The sequence below is a fragment of the Oryzias latipes genome, chromosome 9 (assembly GCF_053564925.1).
Source record: "Oryzias latipes strain Hd-rR chromosome 9, Olatipes_Hd-rR_3.1".
NCBI classification, from domain to species: Eukaryota; Metazoa; Chordata; class Actinopteri; order Beloniformes; family Adrianichthyidae; genus Oryzias; species Oryzias latipes.
The window spans coordinates 8,052,465-8,079,055 of NC_136245.1; the positions used below are offsets into that span (position 1 = coordinate 8,052,465).

The window sequence follows — 26,591 nt, forward strand, 5'->3', positions numbered from 1 at the left end:
ATGCTGCACTGTTTATCCCTTTTACTGGTGTTTTTAGTCACAGATTGGTCCATTAAAATCCTAACTTTAAATTTTCTTCAATTGATGAACGCTTAAATGTTAATTCTAAGGAAGCGGGAATTTGTTCTTAGATAAGACCATCATATAAAACATCTGTAAATATCTATTAGATCTTTGCTTTTTAAGCACAAAAGCAGGGGTCTACCTTTTTTGCTAAAAGACCCAGTTTCTTATTGACCAAAACGGAGAGAGCTGCAAACTAAGTCCCACTAAGAAAAATAAACTTCATTTATCCCATTAAGCCATTCATTTATAAAATGTAGCTTTTAAATATTGACAATTAATCAGGAGCAGTGTTATATTTTTTCTATATTTAGTCATTTAATTTTTTTAACTTTTGACAGGACATAAGTTCCTTTCAAAATAAAACATTGTGTTAAGCTCCTCCTGCTGCAGCAGATTTACTTGAATTATAAATGCAAGAAAGCCAACTCAAATGTGACATTGGTGCAGAATCCAAATTTACAAAGTAAAAAAGAAATCCATCGTGTGTATGAAATTCTATACATTAATTTAAATTACCTTTGCCTCTGAACAGCGACTACACACTGCTGTGCAGTCAAAGATATAAATGTGCTTTAAGATTATTCCAATAATAAACCAGATGCACCCTTTTAATCATTTTGATCAACCCTCTGACGTGGTAAAAATCTAAACATAAAACTTAATTGACTAAAACAAACTAGCCTATTATTTATTCAAACCAATTGCATTTTTCCTTAAAGGCAAAAAAGTCAATGGATAAATAAAGAGGAGCCTCAGGTTGCAAACAATAAAAGAAATGTGAAGAACAAAAGAGTAAAGTCCTCATGTATGACAGTTTTATTTACCTGAAACCGTTCATGTGATACGTTGTACAATCGTTTAAAAATACAGTACAGCAGTTTGGCCAAAAAAAAATGGGTGGAGTGACATCTGACCGGTTTCATAGTAAAACAATCATTAATGCACGTCCGCCTTTCCAGATATGGCAAAACCTTCTCTAATCACATTGCACATCTCAGTGCAGAGCAGAGAAAGTGTGCTTGATTTTTTCTTTTTATCTCTCAAAGTACATCCTTAGGAAAACTGATTTCATTGAGCCTATTGAACTATTTGACAAATGTCTAATTATTATCACTATACACCGTCTTTTTTCTTTTCTTTTTTTTTTAAAGAGTCTGGTAAACAGATGGTTGACTGAGCAGACATGCGGCATGGAATAACAAACACGTTCTAAGATCTTAGCCTACAAAGACGGCATGAGGACAGTTTCATCTACGACTCTTCATGCAGGAGGCAGGAAGGACTGATGAGTCGGGACCGCCTGGTTTCCATCGGACATTCATTTGTGGCCGTTCTACAGTGATTTATGGACTTATTGAACCTCTTGTCATGGTATCACATTGTAGCATGCAGCTCATGTAAAATGTGCTGCCCAAAACACACATGCACACCACAAAAACCAAACCCAAAGATTTTGCAAGCAGTTTTAGCAGAGAGTTGGGCTTACTTGGCCTTTGCTGCAAAGGAAAAAGAGATACGAGGAAAGGCGTCAAAGATCCGAGCAGCAAATAACTTAAAATCCTAGGAGCAAAGCATGGAAAAAAAATAAAAAAGAAGGAATGTGAAAAATATTTCAAATATCCTTGAAATATGCGGGCACTTAAACATCATCATCTCAGGTAGAGGTCCGACGGTCAGTCTACAATCAAAAATAACCATTTATACTTCAAGCGTAGAACTGGCAGACAGAGTAACCAAATCTCCAGCACCAAAACTCACTTCCCTCTTGTACCATAATAATCTCTCTTTATGTATATAAATACAAACAACTGCATGAGGTTGAAAACATGCAGCTCAAATACAACTAATGTATAGAAATGTGGAAGGCATAGCTAAACGGTTAGCTACAAAACTACAAAAGTGAAAGTCTCTCAGCACTCACAGACAGGTCTGGTGGGGTTGTTGCGGGCATGCGGAAGGCCACGGCATGAGTAAACAGTGTTGATGTATGGAACATTTGGACAGCAACGAATAAAGTATACACTCTACCTTCTGTGCTATGTACAAATATACAAGCTCTTCATGGTCAGCCGCTTCAGCCTTCAGAGTCTTGTTGAAGCGCTCACGTTGTGCTCGGTTGATAAGACCAACAGCTTCTCGGTGCGTCTTTACATATTCAAGTACAGTATGTGCACATTTTATATACATTACAAGGATAAGGATGGAAACAAAAGGGTGCAACTGTAAGGGGAGGAAAAGGCTTTCTTGAATTCATTTCGCAAGTATGGAAACGAATCCGGATAAAACAAACTGGAGCTTCCCTCAACACGTCTAAAGAGGATCTATGAACTGTTCTGACAAGTGGGTTCCTGTGATGACAATAACAGCATTGAGGTAGCTGTGTTCTGCCTTATGCAGAAGATGACCATCGGTGAAGAAGATGGTTCCAAAGAAGAACTTTGAGATTTGTGTCAGGGAAGATAAATTTGTTCTATACGGTATCTCCCCAAAAGCCCCTCCCGAAAAATTACAAAATATTATCATTATCATAAAATAGTTTGAATTCTCTGTACAGCTCAGCACAAAGCTCCAACACAAAGGGTTTCTCTAACCAGTGAAAGAGGAAGGATGGGGGGTGAAATGATTAAAAACTAGGATCTAATGTCTGTAAAAGTAATTATAAAATGAAGAGATGCCCCTCCCTGACCTGAGCCAACAGTAGCATGTATTTGTGAATGTGTACTTAATACCGCAGACAGGGCAGGGAGCGGGTTATTCCAAGTTATTGTAACTGTGTTAGATGTGTGTTAATGTCCACTTCACACACGTGCGCGGGAGGGTTTGTGTGCCGGAGTCAGTCATGGCCACAACACGGCGGACACGTTAGTGTCAGTGCTGTAAATCCACAGAACCACGGGCAGGGCGACGGCCACAAAGGGCCAGGAGATGCCATCGACGCATGCAAATGGTGCGCAGCCTTTGCGGGTCGGCTTCTCCAGCTGTTTACCAAATTCAGAGTAGTTCCTGGCCACAAACTTTAGCAGCTCGTCCAGCAGGATGACAGGGAGGGAGATCTTCAGCACCATCATCCACTGGGTCATATCAAGGGGGGTGATCTGGAAGATGACCTGGGCGAGAAGAGCAATCTTTCAGCTCATGGCTCACGTTTGACTCCAACACTTTAAAAAGGGAACATTTTATGGCCAATGTCCCCTTTTGACAGCATTTATTTGGGTGCCTGAAATTACTACCAAACCCAAAACAATACAATTTGACATCATTTGGAGCAGTCCATGAAAATCTGTCTTTGTCAGCTGATCAGATTTAGAAAAACAACTTTGAAATCTGTCAGCATGAAGCTAAATACTACAAAGAAAGTTGAGATCAGACTAAACAGGGAGCTTCCATGGTATTTTGACCAAAGGTTCTCATGACAAAGGCCTCAGGAAGCTGTTTTAATCTTCTAAACTAGGGAACAACATGTCTCCTTTGAAGAGATGCCATGATTCTTTTGAGCTCCCAGGGGAAAGATGACTAAAGTCATACTATAACGCAAAATCATTTGCGCCTTGAGATGCAAACGTATCTATAATTATCAGATCAAAATCAAGGTGTCCACTGATTTACAAAAGGGATTTTTAAGAAAAATACTTAAATTCTAATTTAAGCCGTATGTGCAAAAAAACTGAAAGAAACAGCCAGAGTCTACAATTTGATGGCCATGATCTCCATTGTGCCAAGGTTAAATGTCTTTCAGCAAACCGTACAGTTTGCATCATACAGAAACTTTACTAGTGGTTTTAACCACCGGGTGTAATCCCCATTTTTAAGCAATTTCTCAATGAATTTGTAATTTTTCAAACACCAATTGGGCAGCTGAGGTTAAACAATTTATGACCAGTTTACAACCCAACAACACAGCCCATCCTGGAATTCACATTGCATTGATGAGAAAAAAAATAAGACCCATTCACCAGAATTTAAGACGATTTGATTGTTTGTGAAGTCCACGTCTGATCATGTTTTGATGGTCTTTTAATGATGATTATTCCGTGTTTAGTCAAAATCTAAAACCCTGTATCTTCTCTGCAGATCAGCAGAAGTTCATTAGAAATTTTCCACTGAGATGTGGGTGGGAGTGTTGGCAGGGAGTAAGCCCGTCTCCATTTCCCATCATCCCTCCTGTTGCTTACTCTCTCGCTAGCTTATAGCCCCTCACAACCCCAAGCTAACAACAAAAATGGAATATCGGAGCTATCTAGTTGAACAGTTTTGAGCCAGATGTCATCTCAGCCGAGATAAACAAAGACGTACATGGATCTATTCGTCTGCAAGTGGATGAATTTGACTAGAGCGGAGTAGGGAGCTTGTGGCCTGGCCAGCAATTATCTACCTCACAAATACAGTCTTTCCCCAATAGATTTTTCTGTTTGCTCCTGATTCACAACAATTTGAATAAAGAAAAATATTTTGAAAAGCAATTTCAAGATGAATTTTCTGTATATTTGTCCTCCATCATCAGGAAAACACCACATGAACATGTAAAAACACCGAAAACAAAATTTTCATCAGCATGGGTCTTAGAGACCTTCTTTTAGTTAAAAAAATGTATGAACTTTAAAGACTTTTAGGGATCCGTGGCAACCCTGTAAATGTACTGTTCAACTATAATAATAAGCAATTTTTTTACTGTTTCCACTTACTGTCTTCACACAGAGTAAATGATTTTTAGGTTATAATATAAGGTGGCTGTAAAGTCAAATACATTTCTGTTCTTGTGAAAAATGACAACTAGAAGGCTCACATAACAGCTAAAACTCCAACTGTGCCTAGTGAGAAAGTCACTGTTAATGTGGTACTCACGGGTAGAGGCTCCACGTAAAGGATGAGGAAGTGAAGGGACATGGAGAGGCAGATGGCCCCCAGCAGCCAAATGTTTTCCCAGGGAGGCATCCGCAGCAGGGACTGGTTCTCTGAGAGGCTGGAAGAAACGTCTATTGAGTTACTATCTCCTAACTAGAAAGTTCAGCAGCCCTAAAAAGCCCTTCCACCTGTTTAGAGCATTGCACATCTCAATCGTGACCAGAACCGACAGGGCCATGGTCATGGGGTAGGGCGACTCAAAGACTTGGCAGTCCAGGCCCTCGAACTCTGGGTTTTCCGGGCTGCACTGGAGGTAGTGACTCTGTGGCAGAAAAGGAAACTGAGTGAGGGGAGGAAGGGCTGTTTTGAGGATCCATGGGAGGCTTTGTCACATGTACTGACGTACCAGCTGGTACAGGGTGAGCTGTGGACCGTCCTCAGAGACTATAAACCACCAGGCAGCTGCTCCCACGGTGGCGGCACCCACATAACCTGAAGTACCAACAGCATACATCACCACACACAAATCGTAGTTTTACTAAATCTACACTTTTGGTCCTGTGAGCTTTTGTACAGAGAAGGGGAAACTCCCTTCATGATTTATCAGCTCACCTCCTATGGCCAGGTATCTGAAGAAGAGCCAGCCAGAGATCAGTGCCTCCTTGGCGTTGCGGGGTGGTTTTTCCATGATATCCAGATCTGGTGGGTTGAACCCGAGGGCGGTGGCAGGGAGGCCGTCTGTCACCAAGTTGACCCAGAGAAGCTGGACCGGGATCAGAGCCTCGGGAAAGCCCAGAGCCGCAGTCAGGAAGATGCTGTCAGTTAAGTTCCCGGTTAGAAAATCATTGCAACTTTTATTATATAGTTCCTAATACTTTGAATAGTTTTTGTCTTATTTTTCCTGGCATCATTTTTTTCTATGAGAATAAAGAACCATGATTGTTTGAAATTGCAGTTACCAGGAATCCCATCAGCTGCAGAGGACACTCACCAGACGACCTCACCCACGTTGGAGGAGATAAGATATCTGATGAACTGCTTCATGTTGTTGTAAATGGCTCTGCCTTCTTCTACAGCAGCCACTATAGATGAGAAGTTATCATCAGCGAGAACCATTTCTGAGGCGGACTTGGCCACAGCGGTGCCCGAGCCCATGGCGATGCCGATCTCCGCTTTCTTCAGAGCTGGTGCGTCGTTCACGCCGTCTCCCGTCTGCAGACAAGCAGCTCGTTTTAAAAGGAGGCTTCGATGAGCAAACAGTGCACAAAGTTGTTCACAGTAAGTCAGATAGTACACACTTTACTAGTTAAGCATTGTAAAAAAAAAGTGTTAAGGAGTTTTTTCATTGTTTTAGTGAACAGATGACATTTCTGTCATGCATTTGAGGATTCTACATGTCAGAAACCCTGCAGAGACGCCGTACCATGGCGGTGATCTCATCGAACCCCTGCAGGTACTCGACAATCTTGGACTTGTGCGAGGGCTCAACGCGGGCGAAGCAGCGCGCCCGGGTCACGGCCTCCCGCTGGGCGTAGGGTGACAGCTCATCAAACTCGCGGCCGGTGAAGGCCATCTGCTCCACATCGTCGTCCTCTGTCAGGATGCCGATGCGGCGGCAGATCGCCACAGCTGTGCCCTTGTTGTCCCCTGTGATCATGATGACGCGGATGCCAGCCTGGTGACACAGCTTGATGGAGGCAGCCACCTCCTGCCTGGGGGGGTCCAGCATGCCAACACAGCCGACAAAGGTGAGGTCAGACTGCAAGAAAAGATGCAGGCGAAGGTCAGTGAATGGAGAACTACAGGAAAAACCAAGTAAACAATGGACGTTCACCTCATACTGAGAGAATCTGGCAGTGTCGGACAGGATCATATCCTCCAGTTTGGGCGGGTTGTCTCTTGTAGCCAGAGCCAAGCACCTCAGGGTGTCCCGTCCAGTGCCATACTCACGGATGACAGACAAGATTTTGTCTTTGCTGCCTTGGCTGAGGGGAATTTTGTTGTTGCCGACTCTGATGTAGGTGCATCTGTCAATGACTCCCTCTGGGGCCCCCTGTGATGCAAATCCAATATATTTAAATGACCCCTACTAAAAAATCTATATGAAATAAATTATTAGTACTTTGATCTTGGTATTTTTGTGGTTTAAATTGTTTTTCACAAAAAGCGGACTGACACTCGGTGCAACGCGTTGTCATGGTACCTGCTACAGAACCTGCACCAACCTCGCTTTGCAGCAGCAGAAGAAAGTGGTATATATTATAAACCACATAATAAGTTTAAAAAAAGAATAATTTGAGAGGGAAAGTTCACCTCTTGCTGCCCGTTTTTATCCAGTCACAACAAAGTAACAAAGACTAAATTCTAAATTGTTCAATTCCTCGGGTTTTACTTCCTTGTGTCTCATCTCTTCCTTCGTGCATCGTCTTCTTTTTTGCAGCATCCCAGTCTTCATCATTTCCAAATTTACCAAACAGGTTAAAGGAAATTATGTATTTTCCTGTTATTATGATAAACTGTAGAATAAGGTATGTCAACATATGTATTATTATGATAATAATAAGAAGTACGTGTTAAATATATTTGGATTGCTCAGAAAAGTTCCTAGTGTCTTTTGAAGTGGTAAATTAGAGCATTCTGGACCTGACAGTTTGTTTTTTTTGTTTGTTTTTATTTTTCTTAATTTTTCAAGACTGAAAAAAATATCTCTTGGTGGAATAAAAGTAAAGTAAAGAAATGGAAATTGTGGTTTGATCTTTTACTGCCCTATTATGTCACAAATTTAAATGAAAATACCTCAAAATGAGGCTTTACACAGCAATTTAGAGGTTATAATAAAACAGATTACCGGTAATTAATGGCAAGTCTTGATTAATCAATCACTCAAAGAAATATTTGTATGAAAGCCCTAGAATATACCTTGATAAACATCTTTCCCATAGAGGACCGGGACTTGTTTGGGGTGCAGTAGACCGACATAGACTTCCTGTCTCTGGAGAACTCCAGCGTGCACTCCTTCTTCATCAGCTGCTTGATCACCTGATTTGGTGAAAGCACAGTCGGACAGAAAAGCTGCTGAGTGGGAGCGGTGGGGAATGTGCACAGTGTGCAGGGAGGAGGGAGCTGTCACTCACTGAGTTACAAGCGTTGGCTCTGTCAATCATGGACAGACTGTGGACCTCAGTGTCGAAGACGTTCATTTTCTCCACCAGACACGTCAGCGCCGTCTCCGTGGCCTCGCCAACCTTTTCGTACACGCCCTTCACCTGAAACACCAGGAACATTGTGCGTCATATCCCTCTCGTCTTTGCCAGCCTTTATTGTATAATATTACAAGTTGACAGGCAAGGAAAAAACATTGTGAGGGTGTGTAGTTTGAACCCAGATCGGAAGGTAAAGTAAAGTCAGTGAATTTTGAGCTGGAAACCTTCTCTGAAGTTAAATTACATTCTTGGAGATGTGTGCTCCTGTCTTCATGGTGTATGTGGATTCATGCCATAAGTGGAATACAAAGCAAATGTAGTGCACACCTCATTAAAGTCCAGCGAGGAGTCATTACAGAGCGCACAGATGGTCGCCAGTTCCACCAGAGCATCAAACTGGGAGCACTTCACCAGATTACCATCCTGGTACCTGAGGTGTACATGATATGGTATTAATACTGTTTTTAGGAAAAATGCTAAAAGATATTTTCGCTTTTCCCTGGATGTGCTCATGACAGAGAGGCTGCTGGGACACTCACACTTCTCCTTCTGGGGCATAAGTGGAGCCAGTGATGGTGAACTCTGACAGGGAGCAGCTGTCCCCTTCAGCTTTATTCACAACAAACATCTAGACAAAAAAAAAGCAAATACGATTAAGGTCAGTGGGATGTTTTTGTTCTTTTTCTTGTCTAGTCACACAGCCAGATTTTTTTTTTTTTTGCTGACACAGCAGGTGGCAGCACAAGCTGCAGTAAGTGAAAGGAGAAAAAGTCCGTTTAGGACAGCACATTAACCTGCAGTTTACAAAGTGTCTCTGACAGGGCCAGGCTGGGTGGCCTCGTGTGCAAAGGGCGTTCTCCATAGTAAACAGAGAAGACTGGGGAAGAATCTTGAGTCCAACAGGAAGAAGGTGCGTTCAGACTCATGTTATGTAGTTAAGCCTGTGTAATACTGCTAGCTTAAAATGACAGCATTTCTCACAAATAGCTCAAACGTTAATAGTCAGTTGTTGAGCTGAATGAGGCTTATAGTGTATAAGAAAATTAAATTTATAAAACAAGAGGACTGCTAGACTAATGCTGGTAATGAATAAACAAACCCCCTACCAGGCTCCTGTTTGCATGTCCTGACGGCCGATGTTTTCCATTTTCTAAAGCTGAATATATGGCTCTCTTTGTATCACTATAGGTCATAGTAATTGCAGATATTTAATCATGCAGCATAGCAATACATGCCTACAAAAGAGAGCTCTTAAACATGACTAAACTACAAAAAATGCTGACATGTCTTTTAATACAGTGAGAGCAGTAGGATGCCACTCACGGATACGGCGGCAAACGGGAACTACAGGCTCAATGACGCAAGGTCAGTTATGCAACAGCGGCGCTGCAAGTCATCCGTTAGCTCAATGTAGATTAGAGGAGCGGGAGCATGTTATCATCTAGTTAAATAACCTGCATGGCAGGGAGACTTCACTGAACCAATGCACTAAAGACATCTCATGCATGGCTGGAAGGGGGTTGGCAGTCCAACTGCAAAGAAATGCTTTTAAGTTCCACTCCAACCATCTTTTGAGCTGTTGGAAACACATTCTCAGTGGTCTTTTGATTATGATTATGCTGTTTTTCACCTAACTTTAACAAAAAAAAAAAACGTAGTCATTTCTAGTAGTTTCTGCAAAATTGCAATGGTTCCTTAGAAATTTGCTTCTGAGCTGAGCTCGGACGAGGAAAACAAAAACGTACATGGATCTATTCATCTACAAGTAGACGCAGCAGAAGTGCATTTTCTTTGTCACAACAAGCTTTTTCAAGCAGCATTTTTGAATAAAGAAATACCCAGAAATGTAATTGGAAGCTCCATCGTCAGAAAAATGACACTAGAATATTTTTAAAACACCAAAAACACAATTTTCATGAGAGATGGTCTTTAAGACTGCATTCATGCTCATCTGTGCTTGTTTGAGACTCACTCTGCAGACGGACATCTGGTTGGTGGTCAGGGTACCAGTTTTGTCAGAGCAGATGACAGAGGTGCAGCCCAGGGTCTCCACTGAGGGCAGGCTTCGGACGATGGCATTCTTTTTGGCCATCCGGCGAGTGCCAAGCGCCAGGCAGGTGGTGATGACAGCAGGAAGCCCTTCAGGGATGGCCGCTACCGCCAACGCAACGGCGATCTTGAAGTAGTAGACAGCCCCGCGGATCCAGGAGCCGCCGTGCACGGGGTCGTTGAAATGACCGATGTTGATGATCCACACAGCAATGCAGATGACAGAAATGACTTTGGATAGCTGCTCGCCAAACTCGTCCAGCTTCTGCTGCAGTGGCGTCTTCTCCTGCTCTGTGGCCGCCATCTCGTCACGAATCTTCCCGATCTCCGTGTTTACTCCAGTCGCCACCACCACACCCACAGCCTTCCCAGCTGCGATGTTGGTGCCCTGCATCAATGGGTAACAAACATCTTTAAAAAACTGTTTTCCTAAAAGATGGCACACACTAAATAAGTTAATAGGAAACGGCTAATGTGTGAACTTACAGAGAAGAGCATGTTCTTTTTGTCCTGATTTACTGCACGTGGGTCAGGTACAGGGTCCGTGTGCTTGATGACAGAGATGGATTCACCTGGTGAAAAAAACCCATGGAAACAGTCATTTTGCATTCGGTAGATTAACAGTCAAAGCCAGCAACATATCCCAGCTTTATCTCTATAAAAAGTTAAAGTGAAATCCCTAATCATTTATGCGAACGGTAAAATCGTGAAATGATGTTAGGGGATAGACAGGAAGCAAGAAAAACAGAAAGTCACGATGCTGTCAGGAGCAGCTGTGATGGAGATGCGTAACCGTGCCTCGGTAGGAGTTTGATTGCTGTGATGAGCAGGCGATCTCACCTGTCAGGATGGACTGGTCAACCCGCAGAGTCGTTGATTTGATTGAACAGATGCGGATGTCAGCAGGCACCTTGTCTCCAACTGTAATGAAACACAGCCTGGATGTGAGGACATTCAGCGAGTGAAGACAGAGATCCTGACGTCCGACCGGGAAAGAAAACAAAAAATCCAATTTGTTTTTTTACGTGACCCATGATTCTAAAAAGATATTATGTAACAAATGTCAAAATACACATAACTACAAATTAAAATAAAGAAATTAATGAGTTAAGTAAAAGTTCACAATTTTTATTTTTTAAAGTGTCAGAAAATCAATCAACCATCAAAAGAGGTCAAGGTCAGTCTTTACTGCTTCCACTGTAGATGGAGGACAAACAGCAGCAAAGTGATGCAACTCAAATGCACCTAATTATTTCTACATAAAAACAAGAAACCTAAGTATAAAAGTTTGCTGATTTGGAGTTTTAACATCCTTAAATGTATCAAAATATTATAACATTATAGCCTGAAAAGGTCTTCATTCTACAGTTAAAAAAGACCACTTAATTGGAGAAAACATTCAAATCAACTTTTAGGAACCCACAGATTACATGTGCGTCTTATTTTTTATATCAAGATGCAATAGACAACAAACTATTTCCCTCTCGGGGAATCGGTTTACTCTGAGGTAGAAGGAAGTGGTTTAAACTTGCCTGGCTCTGAGTAAAAAAGTAGCTGCCTCCTCACCTAAATAACTGGTTGTGCAAATCTGTAATTTAGTGAGACACTTATGACTCTTTCATGTCGCCGTCCACTTCTGCCTTCTGTGCAGAACAGATTTTTCAGCTACACTTTCACAGCATAACTGCCTGTTTATGGTCATCACACAGGAATAAATCCCCATCAGGTCCACACTTTGACTTGGAACAGTCCAAAATCTAAATCAGAGGAGGACCTGATATTTCTGGACGATTGTCCCAATGCAGGACCTACTGCATGAAACCCGAATGGAGTCATGATGTGTTGCTTCTTGAAATCATTTTGTCTATATATTTATAATAATGTTTTTCCCTTTTACAGACACCGTCTTGTTTCATTGTTCGGATTCAGCAGAAGTGGGTGTGACCATACCAGGGTGAGCAAGTTCTGCCCAAAAATAGCAAATGAAATTGAATGCTTCTGTTTTCACATCGCCCCAGACATGTTTAGGCATCACTCAGACACAATTTTGTGTTCATTTAAAACCCCGAAACAAGTTTGATGCTCTGAGTAATTCAAATGGGAAAAAACTATGAAAATAATTGCAATAACGAACCCTTTTAACGGCACTGTACATGAAGAGGAAACTTAAGCTTGATAGACTAAAAGGCCAAAACAAATGGTTAGATATTTAAATCCCACTCCAATCCTCTTGTGATCTATTGTAAAAGTGTTCCCAGTCTTTTAATGACATTATGCAGTTTTTAGCCCGAATCAAGAAATCTGTTTTTTTTTCACGGACATAGTTTCTGCAGAGCAGCAGAGGTTCATTAAATCAGAGCAATCCCAACCCTCTTCACCTCCCCATTGCTGAGAGCTTACCGTTTACACTCTCTTCTACCCTTTTAAACCCCAAACCTAAAATTAGCTACAAAAACAGTGAGCTATGTCAGACTTGGAGCTATCCATTCTGATGCCAGATGCCAGCTCAGACGAGAAAAATGGTAGATGTACACGGATCTATTTGTCTACGAATGGGCATCAGAACGGAGCGGAGCAAGAAAATTGTTGCCTGCTAAAAGTATTTTCCACATCACACAAGTTGTTTTTTAAACAGGACTTTTGTCTACTCCTGATTCACAACGATTTCAATAAAGAAATACTCAGAAATACAATTTTGAGTTCAATTTTCTTAATATATTCTCCATTAAGAGTAAAATGCAAAAATGTTAAAAACACAATTTCATTAGACTGGATCTTTGTTTTAAGACCTTTTAAGATTCTTTAAGGACCCGTGGCCAACCTGTAAATGTACTATTCAACCATCACCATAAGCATTTATTACTGTTTCCACTAAGAAGGTCCAGTGGAACTCCAACTGCAAGCTACTTAAGGATGGATGAATTCTGACCAAAACTGGATCGTTAACAGACCTACGTCTAAAAGAAAAAAAAAAAAAAAGATGATTAGAAAAATACAGTGATATGTTTTGTAAGAAAACCAAGGCAGTAAACGAAAAAAATATTTGGACTACCAGACTCGGGACAAACCACCAAGGAATGAGGGGCCAAACTACAGCTTCTACACAGAAACAGTCATTATAAAAACAAGCACATACTAAGTGGTAACTGGAGCTTTAGAAAAGCATAGATCCACAGACGATGACAACCACCAACACTGAACAGGAATAAAGGAACCAACAAAAACGGGATGGATGAAGAAAATCCAAAACAAAATAAGTACTCGAAACTGTAACAGGTAGAAAAGACATTTGAGGAGCCAACATGCTTTAAACTGAAAGTTTTATTTCCCTTTTCCTTATTCCTGCGACAGCACAGGGCTTTCTGAGCATTTAATGCCCAAATGATGATTCTTTCTGCAGGCTGTAACCAAGCGATTCTGTAAACTAAACAGCAGCTCATTACAGGACGGTTGCTGTGCCACCAAGCAGTAAAGCTGTGCTGCAATCACAGAAGGCAGCGAGCAGGAGAACCGACCAAAGAAAAGAAACGGACCGCTTGTGAGCCATAAAAGGCCCGTCTCAAAGGAAAAGGCCAATTTGGGTGCGTTGGAATTACTGTGACCCAATTCAGCCTCCAAATGGATAGAAACTGGGGAAATGGTTCTGCGTGTGCCACACTTTTCTGGGTGTATTTTTCATGTGTACGTTCTTCCGTGATGTTACATTACTTTCACTCTCTTGCATATAATGTTATTTTGTGTATCTTGGATTGTTTCAGAACACTAGCGAGAGCACACCGCTCCCATTGCAGCTCATGTGGATTTAGCCGTGTTATTGCCGTGTTGTTCAATTATGTCACTTCCTGCATGCTTTGGACCCAATGCACAAATCCCTGCCACTGCACTAGTTATGATAACTGCCATGAGGACATTTTGACAGCATGCTTTTCTGGAAAATAATTCTCGAGTAGAGTTTCTTCTCAGATATTTTCGAGAGAACTTATTCATTCAGATATTATTTTTTTTTAACTTGTAGTTTAAGCAGACACTTATGAAAGACTTCATCCAAAAAAAAAAAATCTGTTTAGCTGAATTCTCATTAAATACTCACTTTGATCATCTTTTGATGTGTTGTAAAAACATTCCCAGTGGTCTTTTAACTATGATTATGCAGTTTTTAGCTAAAATTAGAAGAAGAAAAAACTGTTGATTTTTAGGACAGTTTCTGCAGAGCAGCAGAGTTCATTACAAATTTGCCTCCAAGTTGTGGGCGGGACTGTTGGTGTAGTGTAAGCCCGCCTCCATTTCCCCTCATCCATCTGTTTACGCACTCTTCCACTAGCTTACAGCCCCTCACACACTGAACCTAACAAAATTATGGGCTGCTGATTGTATTTTCTACATCACAACGGCATTTTTTCATCTGCTTCTGAATTACAACAATGTGAATAAAGAAATAGTCAAAAGAGCAATTTCAAGCACAATTTCTTTATGTCCTGCATAATCAGATAAATGCCACAATGACATGTTAAAAAACACTAAAACCACATTTTTTAAACCCGACCATATAAAATAAATGCCTTTAGCTCAGTCTGAGATAAAGATCTCCTTTTTGTGTTCATTTTCAGAGTTTTGACCTTGGGATGCACTTACTGGGACAGTTGACTCCTCTGAGAATCAGCAGCCTTTCTGAAAGTTTCCACATGTGAGGACTTTCTCACCAAACAGCAGCAGAAAACAATTTGTTTGGAGATGGTCAATAACCTTAAAACCTTTCCCAGATTAATGAACAGCAGCAATCCCCCTTTCTCAGATCACTGCTGACGTCCTTCCTCCTCTATGGCGTCCTAACACGCACTCGCATGCTCTGAACAACAAACAGACAAAACCTCTTCAATAATGAGATTTGTTTTATCGTCAAGCACCTGACACCAACTTAACCTCCTCCTTCCTCTTGAAGAGGAGAGGGAACAACTTGTTTTTCCCACAGCAACTCTGGCTTTTATGATACTTACTGTTGAAATAAATGATTGACTCTCATGTGTTATGTTTTGCTGCTCATCTAAGATTGCAGGGAGTTTAAGAAGTATATAGAATTTCTTTTTTGCATTTTGAAATATGAAATCCTAAAAAAAAACTAGCATTCTTGAATTCTGCATCAGTTGGATCAGTTTATGAATTGCTGTTTTTTCAAGTAAATGCACTAGATCTGATTATTTTCCCCTAACTTTGTTGTTTGACATGATGCGTGTTTGCTGTCTCACTTTGTGAACTTAAGTTCTGAGCAACCCTTCTTCCTCTGAGTGTTTATTACTGAGGCACAACCCTGTGAGGAGCCGGTCTGACAGCAGCACGTGACCTCAGAGAAAGCTCAGTGAAGAAAGACAATGACAGCCGTTCCCAGTAGAACAGACATCAGTTGTACTTTTACAGCATAAAAAAAAACAGATGTAGTAAAGATACCTGCATTCTGATTCTATATTTGGAATTTAATTGTGCCAAACACTTTTTAGACTTCCTGTACCTTAGGAGTCTCAGGTGGAGATGAGCCAAGGACATTGGCTTTAGAAGAACCTAATAAAAAGTACCTGCTAAAATGGTCTTTAAAAGAGTCTGTTGACGTTATTTGACACAGTTTAAACTGCAGATTTATCACAGGTATTATATTCTTACAAAGCTTGTGAATGTTATCTAGGTCAAAATCTCACTTGGTTGCAGTCAAAACATTTTCAGGGGGACATTTCTGCCTGTTCTGTGGTTGTACAGTTCAGGAAATTCTGCATTTTTACAGAGTGCCAAACCTCCACTTGTGACTCTCAATGATGCATTTTAAACAGAGAACCTTAAATCAACAGGTGAGGGAGGGAGTTCACTGGAATTGTTGGCTCTGTCTGGCAGCTGCACCTGTTGTGTGCTGGGGAGGGTTTGGGGGTGGTCATGTGGTCCAGGTTTACCCAGGCTTGATGTGTTGAGGGCAGATGGACAACAGGCTGACTTCCTGTCATGATACTCCCCTGTGGTCTTGGACCAAAGCCTCATGCGTCTTTCCAAACCACTTTCTACAGATAAACTTTCCAGTTATGTTTACTGTGTACGCTAGGGTTGTAACAATTAATCGATGAATCGGTTTCTATTCCTAGGATCGATCTGTCTGATGCAGAATCGAATACCTACACCATTACAAAAAACGGTTTCAAAAATCGATAATCAATTCGTGTGCACAACGCACGTGTGATGGCAGAAAAAAATCTGATCATTCCAGTCCAATGTGTGGAAACACTTTAAATTAGCTAAGACGCGTGACAATACAGTGTGGTAGAATGTTCTAATAATGTTCTCTTTGGATTATATTTTTGCTGAAAAACAATGGTGGGCTGAACTTTAGGACACTAAAATGTAAATGGATTTGCCATTAATTCTTGTTTACTTATTTCTTTGTACATATATTTAATTTACATTTGATTATCTTGCAAGAAATACAAGGAATCTGGACAACTTCACCTGCAATGTTCAGTACCAGTTATTTATCTCTGAGTCACACTGGTTGAACTTTTGTCTAAAGATGTCCTGGATTGATTTTAGATCAGTGAATTGGATTGAATCAGATTGTTTAAAATGAACCAAAATTGAAAGTGAATCGAATCGCCAACCACAAATATCGAATCGAATTGTTGCTCGAATTTATCGTTGCACCCCTAGCACACCCAAATACACACATACTTCCCTTTCCTTCTTTTTCTGATGTCTAATAGCATTTATCATGCAGTTGAACTAGAGACCACATGTTTATACAAGAAATGTAAATGGCATAAACTTATTTAGCACTTTACCTTTCTTGAAGGCCCAAAGCGCTTTACAGTCAGTCTCGTTCCCCCACACACACACACACACACACACACACACACACCCACACACACACACACACATTCACACACTGCTGCCAAACACTGGCACCAACCTATTACCCCCGTTAACACTGTGGGGTTCACCGTCTTGCCCAAGGACACTTTGACACATGGGTAGACTAGGCGAGAACCAAACCTGTGATCTTCCAATCAGACGTTGAACTCACTCAACTGTAAGTATAGATGAGTCTTCATCTGAAATAACAGCAGCCTCAAAAACAAAACGCCTCCTGTCAAGTGCAGCAGCAAAACCTGCTTGGAACCAACATTTTACACTTATTTGAATTCTTGCAGATAGAAGCCAAAGCATGCAGCAAAGTCCATAAATCCTAGGCACTTTCTCTCATCCTCTGCAATTAGAGACATCCTCTGACTTTCAAGGAGAGATCTGTAAAACATATGCTTCCATGTAAGATGTTAAGGTGTCAACATGTAGACACTTGTGCTTGACTTGAAGTGAGGACATGTGCTCGGAGCGGGTCAGAGGTGCACATTCCTCTCGAGGCTCAAGTTCAGCCTGATTAGTGGCGGCGTCTTTTTTCCAAACCTCTCAACATGTCATCCATAGCCAGACAGCATAGCATGGATTCCCTGCAGTCAGGAGAATGAAATGCAGCGAAAGAAGGCCAGTGCAGCAGCGCTGTAGATTTTCAAGCCTGAGTTGGTCTAGAGGGCACATCTAGAATGAAGACAGTTCCACCTTTGCATATGAAAAGTTCATGTGATTCATGCATGATCTACCTGGAGATCTAAAGTGCCAGAGCTTTGACCTGCTAGCCTTTCTACAGCCTCATGGGTTGGCAAAATTAAACTATTTCTTGGGGTCTTGATGACGAGTCAGAAGTCTTTGCCAGAAGACAGTCCCTCAGTGACAACAGACGTTTGCCAGACCACATTAAATGCCACATACTATCCGTGGTGTCTGGAATCTTAGTGACGGGTGCTGATGGTCAGGGTTGCTGTGCACAGAGAATGGTGGGGAGGGATTGTTATCAACGCAGCTCTTCCCTATAAGGCCATCTCTGTCTAGGACTATAGTAGCAGATGAGAGATCCTCCCCTCATCCTGCCCCCCACATGAGCCATTTAACACCACATCCTCACAGAGAGAGGAAAAAAAACAGGGGAACAGTCCAAGATCTTCTCCTCTAAAAACTTTTAATCCTGCTGGCTCGTAACTCCAAACTGACAGCTGGAAGGAAAACAGAGTACTATGAAAGGACTGGGACCAGGATCCTGTCAGTGGAGTCCGAGGGCTTCACAAGTCATCAGCCAACGCTGCTTTGAGAGATTAGGAAACAGAGTGAAGCCTTTTTCTTTTTACAAATGGGGTATTTTCTCAATATAAATGTCAAGCAAAACTAAACGAGGAGCAATGCAGGACAAATGACTTCAATTTAAAAAAGCGGTGCACAGAACAAATCGAGCGCTTTCCATCTAAAAACGGTTCAAGTGTTGAGAGGAATATATTTCCCATTAATCTCATTTTGCAGTCATTTCGCAGATTCGGCGGTAGAGTGATCAGAAGGAGCTGCTGAAGCCCACATGGGTTCTCCAACTCGCACAGATTGGCTGCTGGAGATTCTTCTCACAACGCAGGCACCCACAAAGGGCTCATCTCCGGCGTCCTCTATCTCAGCTCAGCAGCCCAGCCAGCCTCTGCGTCATCGCTCGCCTCCTCTGCGTGCACGAGGTCACTTTGAAGCTCAGGGAAAGCATTATTCAGAAAGGAGAAGCCTGGCTCCAGCCATTGTAAACGACATTTGAAGGATTTAGGAAGTAAGTAGAACTGATGAGCTTGCCTCGACTACAGAATAAAATGTCAAATTTTGCTTCCTGCTTTTTTTTTTTTTTTTTGAGTAAGCCTCGTGTTGCTGACAGAGGCCCTCCTGCGGCCCTCAAGGGTTTTCCAAAGAGCAGAGAATCTGAATCAGTGATTTTTCTGTAAAACCTGAGGCAACTATATGATCTCTACATGCTCCATTTCTTTTGCAGGCAAAGTGTTAAAAAGGGGTGCACATGAAGAAGGCATTTTAACCAATCATCCTGCGCTGTTGTCCTTGTCAAGGTTACTAAAGAGTCCTGGTGAAGCAATGTCCCCTAAGCAGGAGGGGGGGGGGGGGTACGCACGCGGGTTCTGACCAGACACCTGTCATCTTCACGATTGTCAGTACCTCTATAAATACAGCATTCCATAATCTAAGCAGCCTATTACGGCTAAAAATAAGCTGCGCAGCTATGCACAGAAAATCTGTGCATCACTTCAGTGGTATAAGGTCAACCACAGTTTCAAGATAATGCGAGCACTTTGAAGCCGCCATACATTCCTGAAGCTGGAACTTTCTGTTCATCTTCCTGCAGAATCCTGGAAGCGCTGGAGGAGACACGCTCTGAATATAAACTTCAATGCCTAAGGATGCTTGGCTGAAACTTGCTGACGGGACCTCGTTGGAGGGACAGCACATCACCGAGAAGACGGAGGGAACGTCTTAGGATGAGGGAGGATGCGCGCACACACCGACAGGAGGGCCTAAATAACATCCCTTAGAGACAATGGGTTAATAGGAACATCTTAAAATATATCCCTCTTCATGTGAGTCACCTCTGCAGTCACTCGTGGGGATAGAGATTTGCACCTGCACTAAATGTACACCCTGAACATTCCTGAATTTTTATGATCTGTCCAGAGCAGCTGAGACATAGCCAAATAAAATTCTGGAATTAGCTGTACCATCCAAAAACAAAAGGTGGAACTCATTCTTCTGTTTTTGTTTGGGAAGAGTAAAACCAGTACTTGCTTTAGACTGATACAACCTTTACAAGGAGAAAACCCCCAACAATTATGCTTTTATGACAGACATGTGAACCAAAATATGAGCATAAATGGAGAAAATAAAAGCAACAATGACCTACCAGCCACCTCCACGATGTCCCCAGGAACGATGTCTCTGGCCTTGATCCTCTGCACAGTTTTCCTGTCCTGCCTGTACACTTTCCCCATCTCGGGTTCATACTCCTTTAGGGCCTCGATGGCGTCCTCAGCGTTGCGTTCCTGTTGAGGGGATCCTGAGATTTAGATCAATCAATCTAATTGCTCTTAGCTACCTAAATAAACAGCAAAAAATGTTATAGGGTTTGATAAAGTGTACCAAGTTGGAATATGTTTTATCTTTTGCAGATTTCCAGTGCTCCCTGCCAGCATCCTCATGCATAAATGGACACCTCGCTTCATTTATTAATATTCAACAGGAACCCTTTGAAGTAAAAATAACTTTCAAACAAGATTTACCTTCAGGTTCAGTAAAGTCAAACTGCGGGTAAAACCTGGCTGCTGTCGTGTCGATATTACCCATCAATCCTGTTTCAGAAATTCTATCAAATTCTAAATTTGTTCGTGGCATTCACACTGAAGCAGCCTTTGTGTTAACTACGTCAGCTTTCACTGCTGACGCTGTTTTCATTTGCATTTTTGTCATTTTGCAGACGCTTTTATCCAGGAGGCTGTCACTGTGCATGCTGAGTAACCTGCTAGATAAGAACTGCATTAGCAGAAGAAAAACAGTTAAGGCAGAGCTAAGGGCTGCGTGGCACACAACCGGAGCAGGAACTTCCCTCTGCTTCAGACTGGGATGAAAGCGTACTGAAGCAGCTTTGTAAGGAAAAACAGAGGGAGAGACCTTTTAACTGTTAAAGCTATATTAGATTAACTGATTTGCAGGCACTGCAAACACTTGTCTCACTGAAATCTGCTCCAAATCCTTTAATTTAAGATTTCCTTTTCGAATTGTCTCACATAATCCCAATTAACACTGCAGTAAATTAAAGACCCACTCCGATGAAAATGGTCTTTTAACATGTTCTTGTAACATTTTTCTCATGAGGAAGGAAAAATATAAAGAAAATTAAACTTCAAATTGCATATCTGAGTATTTTTTATTCAAATAGTTGTGAATCAGGAGCATATAAAAAAAGGTAATTGGAAAAAGCTTGAAGTTGTGATGCAGGAAATACGGTGGGAGGGCCACAAGCTCTCTGCTCCGCTCCATTCTGATGCATCCACTAGCAGACAACAACAAGGAACGGTTTTTAATGAAATATTAGTTATTTTCGCCCGGAAGTAAGACAACTCGATCTCTGAGGCTCCGCCTTTCCCTCCGTGTGGGTGCCGCCCATTTCATGATGTCAGCCTAGAACCGGCCTCGGCAGCGAGTCTGTGTTTCTACCATAAAAACAAAACAACATCCAAACTTTTGCAAAGGTGGATGTCCATATTGTGCATAGAAAAAGCATTTTTGCCAATCAGCGCAGGCTCAGCAAAAGAAGTGGGTGTGTGTTATCCTTGGGGGAAGGGGCTGGCAGCCCAGACTCTTCCTGGAAGGGGCTGTTCCTCACTTTCATACGTATGAATGTGAGATCCCGCTCGTTTTAGTGGAATGGGAGGGGTGGCGCTGGTGCTCTGAGAGCAGGTATTTAGCGGAATGCCCAGAAATGCGTGAATGGATCAAAATGCCGTTTTGGGGTTGTTTATAGTGAGGAATGAACATTATAATAGACTTAAAAGCTCAAAAAGTTGATTTTGTATGATATAGGCCCTTTAAAACATGTGCAACCAAATGTAACAGGAGTACTTTACCCTTTTAACTTGAATTTTTTTGATTAACAAAAGACCCTTAAAAATTCCAGGAAATTGAGATTTCTATAAGAAACGCTACAAACAGGACTTCAACTGTGAGACACGTCGGATGCTCACCTGCCACACTCCCACGATGGCGTTGGCTATGAGAATGAGCAGAATCACAAAAGGCTCCACAAACGCTGTGATTGTTTCTTCTCCCTCCTCAAACCAGGCCAGGACCTGAAAAAAAAAGAGGATTAAAACTTGTCTTTACTGTTCACAACTGTTTGATTCTTTTAGATTAACTTACTAACAAACTTTCGTTTAAAGTGTTTTGGTTTGTTGACGGAGGGTAGGATATCAGATAGCATCTAAAGTCAATATTATTGTAAAGGATCCTACTTCTTACACAAACTTTCATCTTCAGAAGAAAAGGTATTTCTGGATCTGCATCCATCAAGTTGAGATTTTATAAATCTGATCCGCTTCCATGCAACATATGAAACTCAAAAACAGCCTGAATTGTTAGCTTGAGGTTGAGTGAACCCATTAAAATCCAAATCTTCTAATCAGGTCTCACAAGGTTACTTTGCTGTTCTTGTAAAAATAAATGTCCCCAAATCTTTCTGTGCGTCACATGTAATTAGGCAATCTACTTTAATGCTATAAAGCCATCAGCCTAGGAAAGATCAGGGTGTCCAGACGTGACAGATATCAGACCCTCTTGATTGCTGCAACTCAAACAGAGCAGCTGTGAAATGCAGACGCACACTGGTTGAAGGGGGTCGTCATGCTTACATCCCATAATAGGATCATCCTGTTGGTTAAACGTTTTGTGTTGCACCATGAAAAGGCAAATTAAATGAATTTAAACAGTTTGGACATCGTTCCAGGCTAGCAATCACTTATCCAGATGAAATGACAGTCACTTGCTTCTGAATTACCCAATCTTCTAATTGCTTTACCCTCCCAATGAAACGACTATTTTATGTCTACTAACCATTGAAACGCGTCCTTTTAAAGCAGCAGCACAGTCAAAATGAACCAAAATGCTATTTTTGGGCTCATGTTATGTAAAGCTGCTACTGTACATCATAGAGCAAATATACCTTAAATATACGATCAAACCAGATCGATCCGTGCGAGAATCGACCAATACCAAAAAAATCTTTTAAAATGTAATAGTAATCGAATCGTTTAAACTGAACCAAATATCGACTATGAATCGTAATAGCACCCACAAAATATGAATCAAATCACTGTTGAAATTATTTCTGAAATTGACAAGGAGGGGTGCAACAAAGAGTCCTCCCACTGATGAATGAGGGGCCAAATTTGGTTAGGAGTGGTGCTCTGTTCCTGTCAGACAACAGCCACCGACACCTCTGTATCACCTGACTGGGTCCTGCACACTACATACCATCTCACATGCACGGACGTAAACCCAGCGCGAGCCTGCTTATCAAGTGTTCCTGTGCCATATGCTGATCTAGGGTGCATTTATTATGCAATGGCATGAACCTTTAACCCATAAGAACACAGACCCATTTTTTTCTTAAAATTTAAATTATGTGTATTTTGCCACAAACCAAATGGACCACAGAATCCATTTCTGATACTTTTCTGGCACACTGATGTCACCTTGTGTTCTTATGGGGTAAGGAGGAATCGCTCCGTTCATGAGATAGCATCTGCTGTGAATGCATTGCAAAAACATTGGTTTGATTTTATCATTTGGACATAATAAAGCTGGAACCTTTAAAACGTCAGTTAAAGGATTACCCAACAGCAATCCAGACATTTATCTTCATTTATCACATCAAGAGCATTACATGACCGTCAAGCAATATGACTTGAATGTCATCCTGTGCAGGAAACTCGATCCTGCTTCTAATGTTGTCACCATTCCGCAGATGAGCCACAAGCACGGCCACCTGTCGGGCTCTCGACTCAGTGAGTGTAACCTCATCGCTGCTCTACAAACTTAAATCATTTGCACTTCAGCATTGTCACCACACAAGGAAGGGACCACTTAGCACACCAAGAAGACTGACAGGGAAGAAATAACTTTGCAACCAAAGAGGATGCCGCGTGAAGGATGCTCTGGGTTCCTGGAGCATCATCACTAAATTCACGAATGGACATTTCAGCTGGAACTGAAAACCAACTCTTCACGTTTGAGCTGGACTTTAAAGGATCAATAAATATGACTTACAAACGATATGCACGCAGCAAGGAGAAGAATTCGAACCAGCAGATCTTCAAACTGCTCAAGGACAAGCTCCCACAGAGATTTGCCTGCAGATGGAGTAGAGGGTTGAAACACTCATGGAGACTCACTGGCAGCACAGTGGCAGTGCCAGGACTGCTTACCTTCTTCTGCTGGTAGCTCTGTGCGCAGACACGTGCAGACCAATCCACAGAGCAGACGCACAAACAGAAAAACAGAAGGGAAGTGATCAGATTCGTTTGTCATTTAAGACGGAATGCTTTCTTTTGTTTTTGGCAGATTTCAATTTCTTGAAAGAGAATTGGTTCTTACAAATAGAGAAGCTTTGCTCTTAAAAATACATTTTTGAGCTCAGTTGTGAGTTTTACAAGTTGTTGAAACTCTGGTAAACAGGAATGACCATTAACACACACACTTCCTTAGGGTCAAGGTGATGTGATGGAAGGGAAGAGGGGCTGGGATGACCAGGCTACCAGGGACATGATGGCCTGTCAGAGCCCTCCTGGGGCGTGCGCGAGGAGCAACATCTCTGGCACAATTAGAAAAGAATATTCTCTGGTAAAATGAGGTTAAAACACCTGATTACATCAATGTTACAGCAAGGCCTGGAAATCTCCGCTGATGACGTCAGCAGCGAGAGGAGCGGTGACTTTTTGCCCACATCAGGAACACGGAGCACGTACGGTCCACGTTACAGTGCCGCGCGCTCCCCGCGCCTGCTCCCACTGCTGCGCAAGTCAGGTCTATTCGGTCGGTGGTAATGAGGGGGTGTGGGGGGGGGGGTCATACCGTTTAGGCCCCATTTGTCCTTCTGCCGCTTCACCTCCTCCAGGGAAAGTCCGGTGCTCTCGTTGACGCAGAAATAACTGTAAACTTCTTCCACGCTCTTGGTGTGCGCGTTCTCCATGGCGGACCGGTGGCTCCTTCCAGCACAGCTTCACTGCCCGGAACGCAGCAGGGAGGATGTCCAAACTGTCTCTACTTTATATATAAAGAGTGGTGTGAGAGGTCGTCCGCCGAAATCTGTGCGTTCACGTTCGCGTAGCTACCGGACAGCTGAGCTACCGAGCGCCGCGTCCTCTACGCTGCCCGTTAAGGTTTTCTTCACGCGGCTGACAGGATTTTTTTTTTTTTTGGGAGGCGAGCCAAAGTCCTCTCCCCGTCCGGTGAGGGTTATTGCCGTGCGTCCGCTGTGCTCCACAGATGGTGGGAAAGTGTCTGCGGCGGGTCCCCGTGCTCCGGGCTGCAACGGCTGCGCTCGTGCCTCGGATCCTGCGCTCGTGCCTCTGCTCCTTCCCGTTCCTGGCCTGTCAGTGGCGCAGCTCCCTGTGTCTCCGCGCTGCGCTGACTGCCCGCTTTTATTAAAGCGCCTCACTGCTGCCCCTCTGTCTCTCCTGCGCCGCATGTGGACTTTTATCATTGGATGATCGCTGGCAGCTGCGTTTAAACCAGCCATTAAATAACACAGGAAGTGAATGACAAACGTGATGGCGCCCTTTTCTTTCTTTTTTCTTTTTTAGCCAGCACAAATTAGCTTTATTTAGATTTTTTTTTCTGTTTTTAGTGCACAGCACGGTGGTGTGATGATCAGCAGCGGGGCTCCCTATATGATCCTCACCAGTCAGGCTTTGAAAATCCAAGTCAAAACTCAGGTCCCATCAATTAGAATAAAGGTTTATTTGCTCATTTATTGCATTTAAGTCTGTTAGCATTCATACTTATCCATATAGGGCAGTGAAAATATGTAGGCTATTTCAGTAGCCTTATAAAATTCATGTATGCACACCTTATAATAAACCTATAAACCCCAAATTAATGTCAAAACTCAGGTCCTATCATTTAAAATTAGGTTTCACCACTTATTTCTTGTATTTAAGTCTGTTAGAATTTCCATGTAAGACAGTAGAAATATGTATTTTAGTATCTTAATCAAGCCTTTTCTGTTTTAACCAAGCAAAAAAAAGTATTTTTTAGTCATGAAATATATGCTTAGTAAGGTTTTATTTACATTTTGCTATATTACTTGTTTACTGGCATTATTTTATAGGCTCCTTTCCACTGTTAGAAACACATTTTAACATCGAATCCAATTCTAAACTGAAGTTATCATTTTGTTGCTTTTATTTCTTAAAAAGAGAAAAACAAAATAGGGCCAAAACAGTTACTAAAACAACTCAGTTAAAGTTTTTAAAGAAACATTTACTTTTTCTTAGTAATTACAAAATCTTATAATAATTAACATGTGTTATGAATAGTTTGAAGATCCAGAGCAATTTCTTTATTGCTTTTCACTTAAATAATTCACAAAACCTGAATTTATTCACTGGGAGATTTGATCACTGAGCAGATGTGTTCACAAACATTTGAAAAAACAAAAAATAGTCAGTTATTCATGAAAATGTGTTTGAACAGCAAATACAAAAACATGTCTTTATAAAAATATATTTTCAATTAGAGTTTGTGTTTTTACAATCCTATGCTAAACTAGAATAAGAAGATTCAATGTCAGCTTTTGTTACACAAGTATTTCACATTTTCATCAACTATCAAAGATGACAGAATCTCATTGAAAACAAAAGATAAAGCTAAAATTTAAATGCACCCCAACTCTGAAATTGTTAAAACACTGATGCCATAATTGTCCCAATGATTCTGGAAATTAATTCTGGAAAAACAAATCAAGAAGATTGCATCTCCTGCTAC

The 26,591-nt window shown here is 41.7% G+C and overlaps 1 protein-coding gene and 2 long non-coding RNA genes across 6 annotated transcripts; 2 read left to right on the plus strand and 1 right to left on the minus strand.

The window, feature by feature from the left end:
• Positions 1–859: 859 nt before the first annotated feature.
• Positions 860–25,295, minus strand: atp2a2a (ATPase sarcoplasmic/endoplasmic reticulum Ca2+ transporting 2a). Of its 2 annotated transcripts, XM_023958729.2 has the most exons (21): positions 24,678–25,295; positions 24,032–24,049; positions 23,874–23,956; positions 21,794–21,898; positions 19,957–20,095; positions 11,001–11,081; positions 10,647–10,732; positions 10,084–10,548; positions 8,651–8,739; positions 8,439–8,541; positions 8,043–8,174; positions 7,828–7,947; positions 6,743–6,961; positions 6,332–6,667; positions 5,900–6,120; positions 5,521–5,723; positions 5,315–5,400; positions 5,097–5,230; positions 4,909–5,026; positions 3,053–3,173; positions 860–1,562 (listed from the first exon to the last, which is right to left on the minus strand). In XM_023958729.2, exons 1-21 carry the CDS (start codon positions 24,793–24,795, stop codon positions 1,549–1,551), a joined length of 2,991 nt encoding a protein of 996 aa, XP_023814497.1. In that variant the 5' UTR covers positions 24,796–25,295; the 3' UTR covers positions 860–1,548. The 2 variants fall into 2 exon arrangements, with proteins under 2 accessions (XP_023814497.1, XP_078808712.1); XM_078952586.1 differs by lacking the exon at positions 860–1,562 and having other exon boundaries at positions 2,673–3,173; positions 24,678–25,293.
• On the plus strand, positions 8,733–18,645 carry LOC105354785 (uncharacterized). Of its 3 annotated transcripts, none has more exons than XR_013658090.1 (4): positions 8,894–9,021; positions 9,411–10,560; positions 12,060–12,114; positions 18,537–18,645. It is a non-coding gene; the product is annotated as an uncharacterized LOC105354785 (long non-coding RNA). The 3 variants fall into 3 exon arrangements; XR_002290888.2 differs by lacking the exon at positions 18,537–18,645 and adding an exon at positions 13,606–13,742; XR_013658089.1 differs by lacking the exon at positions 18,537–18,645 and having other exon boundaries at positions 8,733–9,021; positions 12,060–12,905.
• On the plus strand, positions 18,713–19,536 carry LOC144994529 (uncharacterized). Its single transcript, XR_013658091.1, has 3 exons — positions 18,713–18,822; positions 19,112–19,209; positions 19,405–19,536. It is a non-coding gene; the product is annotated as an uncharacterized LOC144994529 (long non-coding RNA).
• Positions 25,296–26,591: the final 1,296 nt, after the last annotated feature.

Excerpts from the sequence above, each read along its gene's own strand:
- atp2a2a (XM_078952586.1), bottom strand. The coding sequence starts at position 24,795 with ATGGAGAACGCGCACACCAAGAGCGTGGAAGAAGTTTACAGTTATTTC. Across the intron at positions 6,668-6,742 it reads CCAGATTCTCTCAGTATGAG|TCTGACCTCACCTTTGTCGG; the intron begins GTGAACGTCCAT and ends CTTTTCTTGCAG. Across the intron at positions 5,724-5,899 it reads AACGTGGGTGAGGTCGTCTG|CATCTTCCTGACTGCGGCTC; the intron begins GTGAGTGTCCTC and ends CTTAACTGACAG.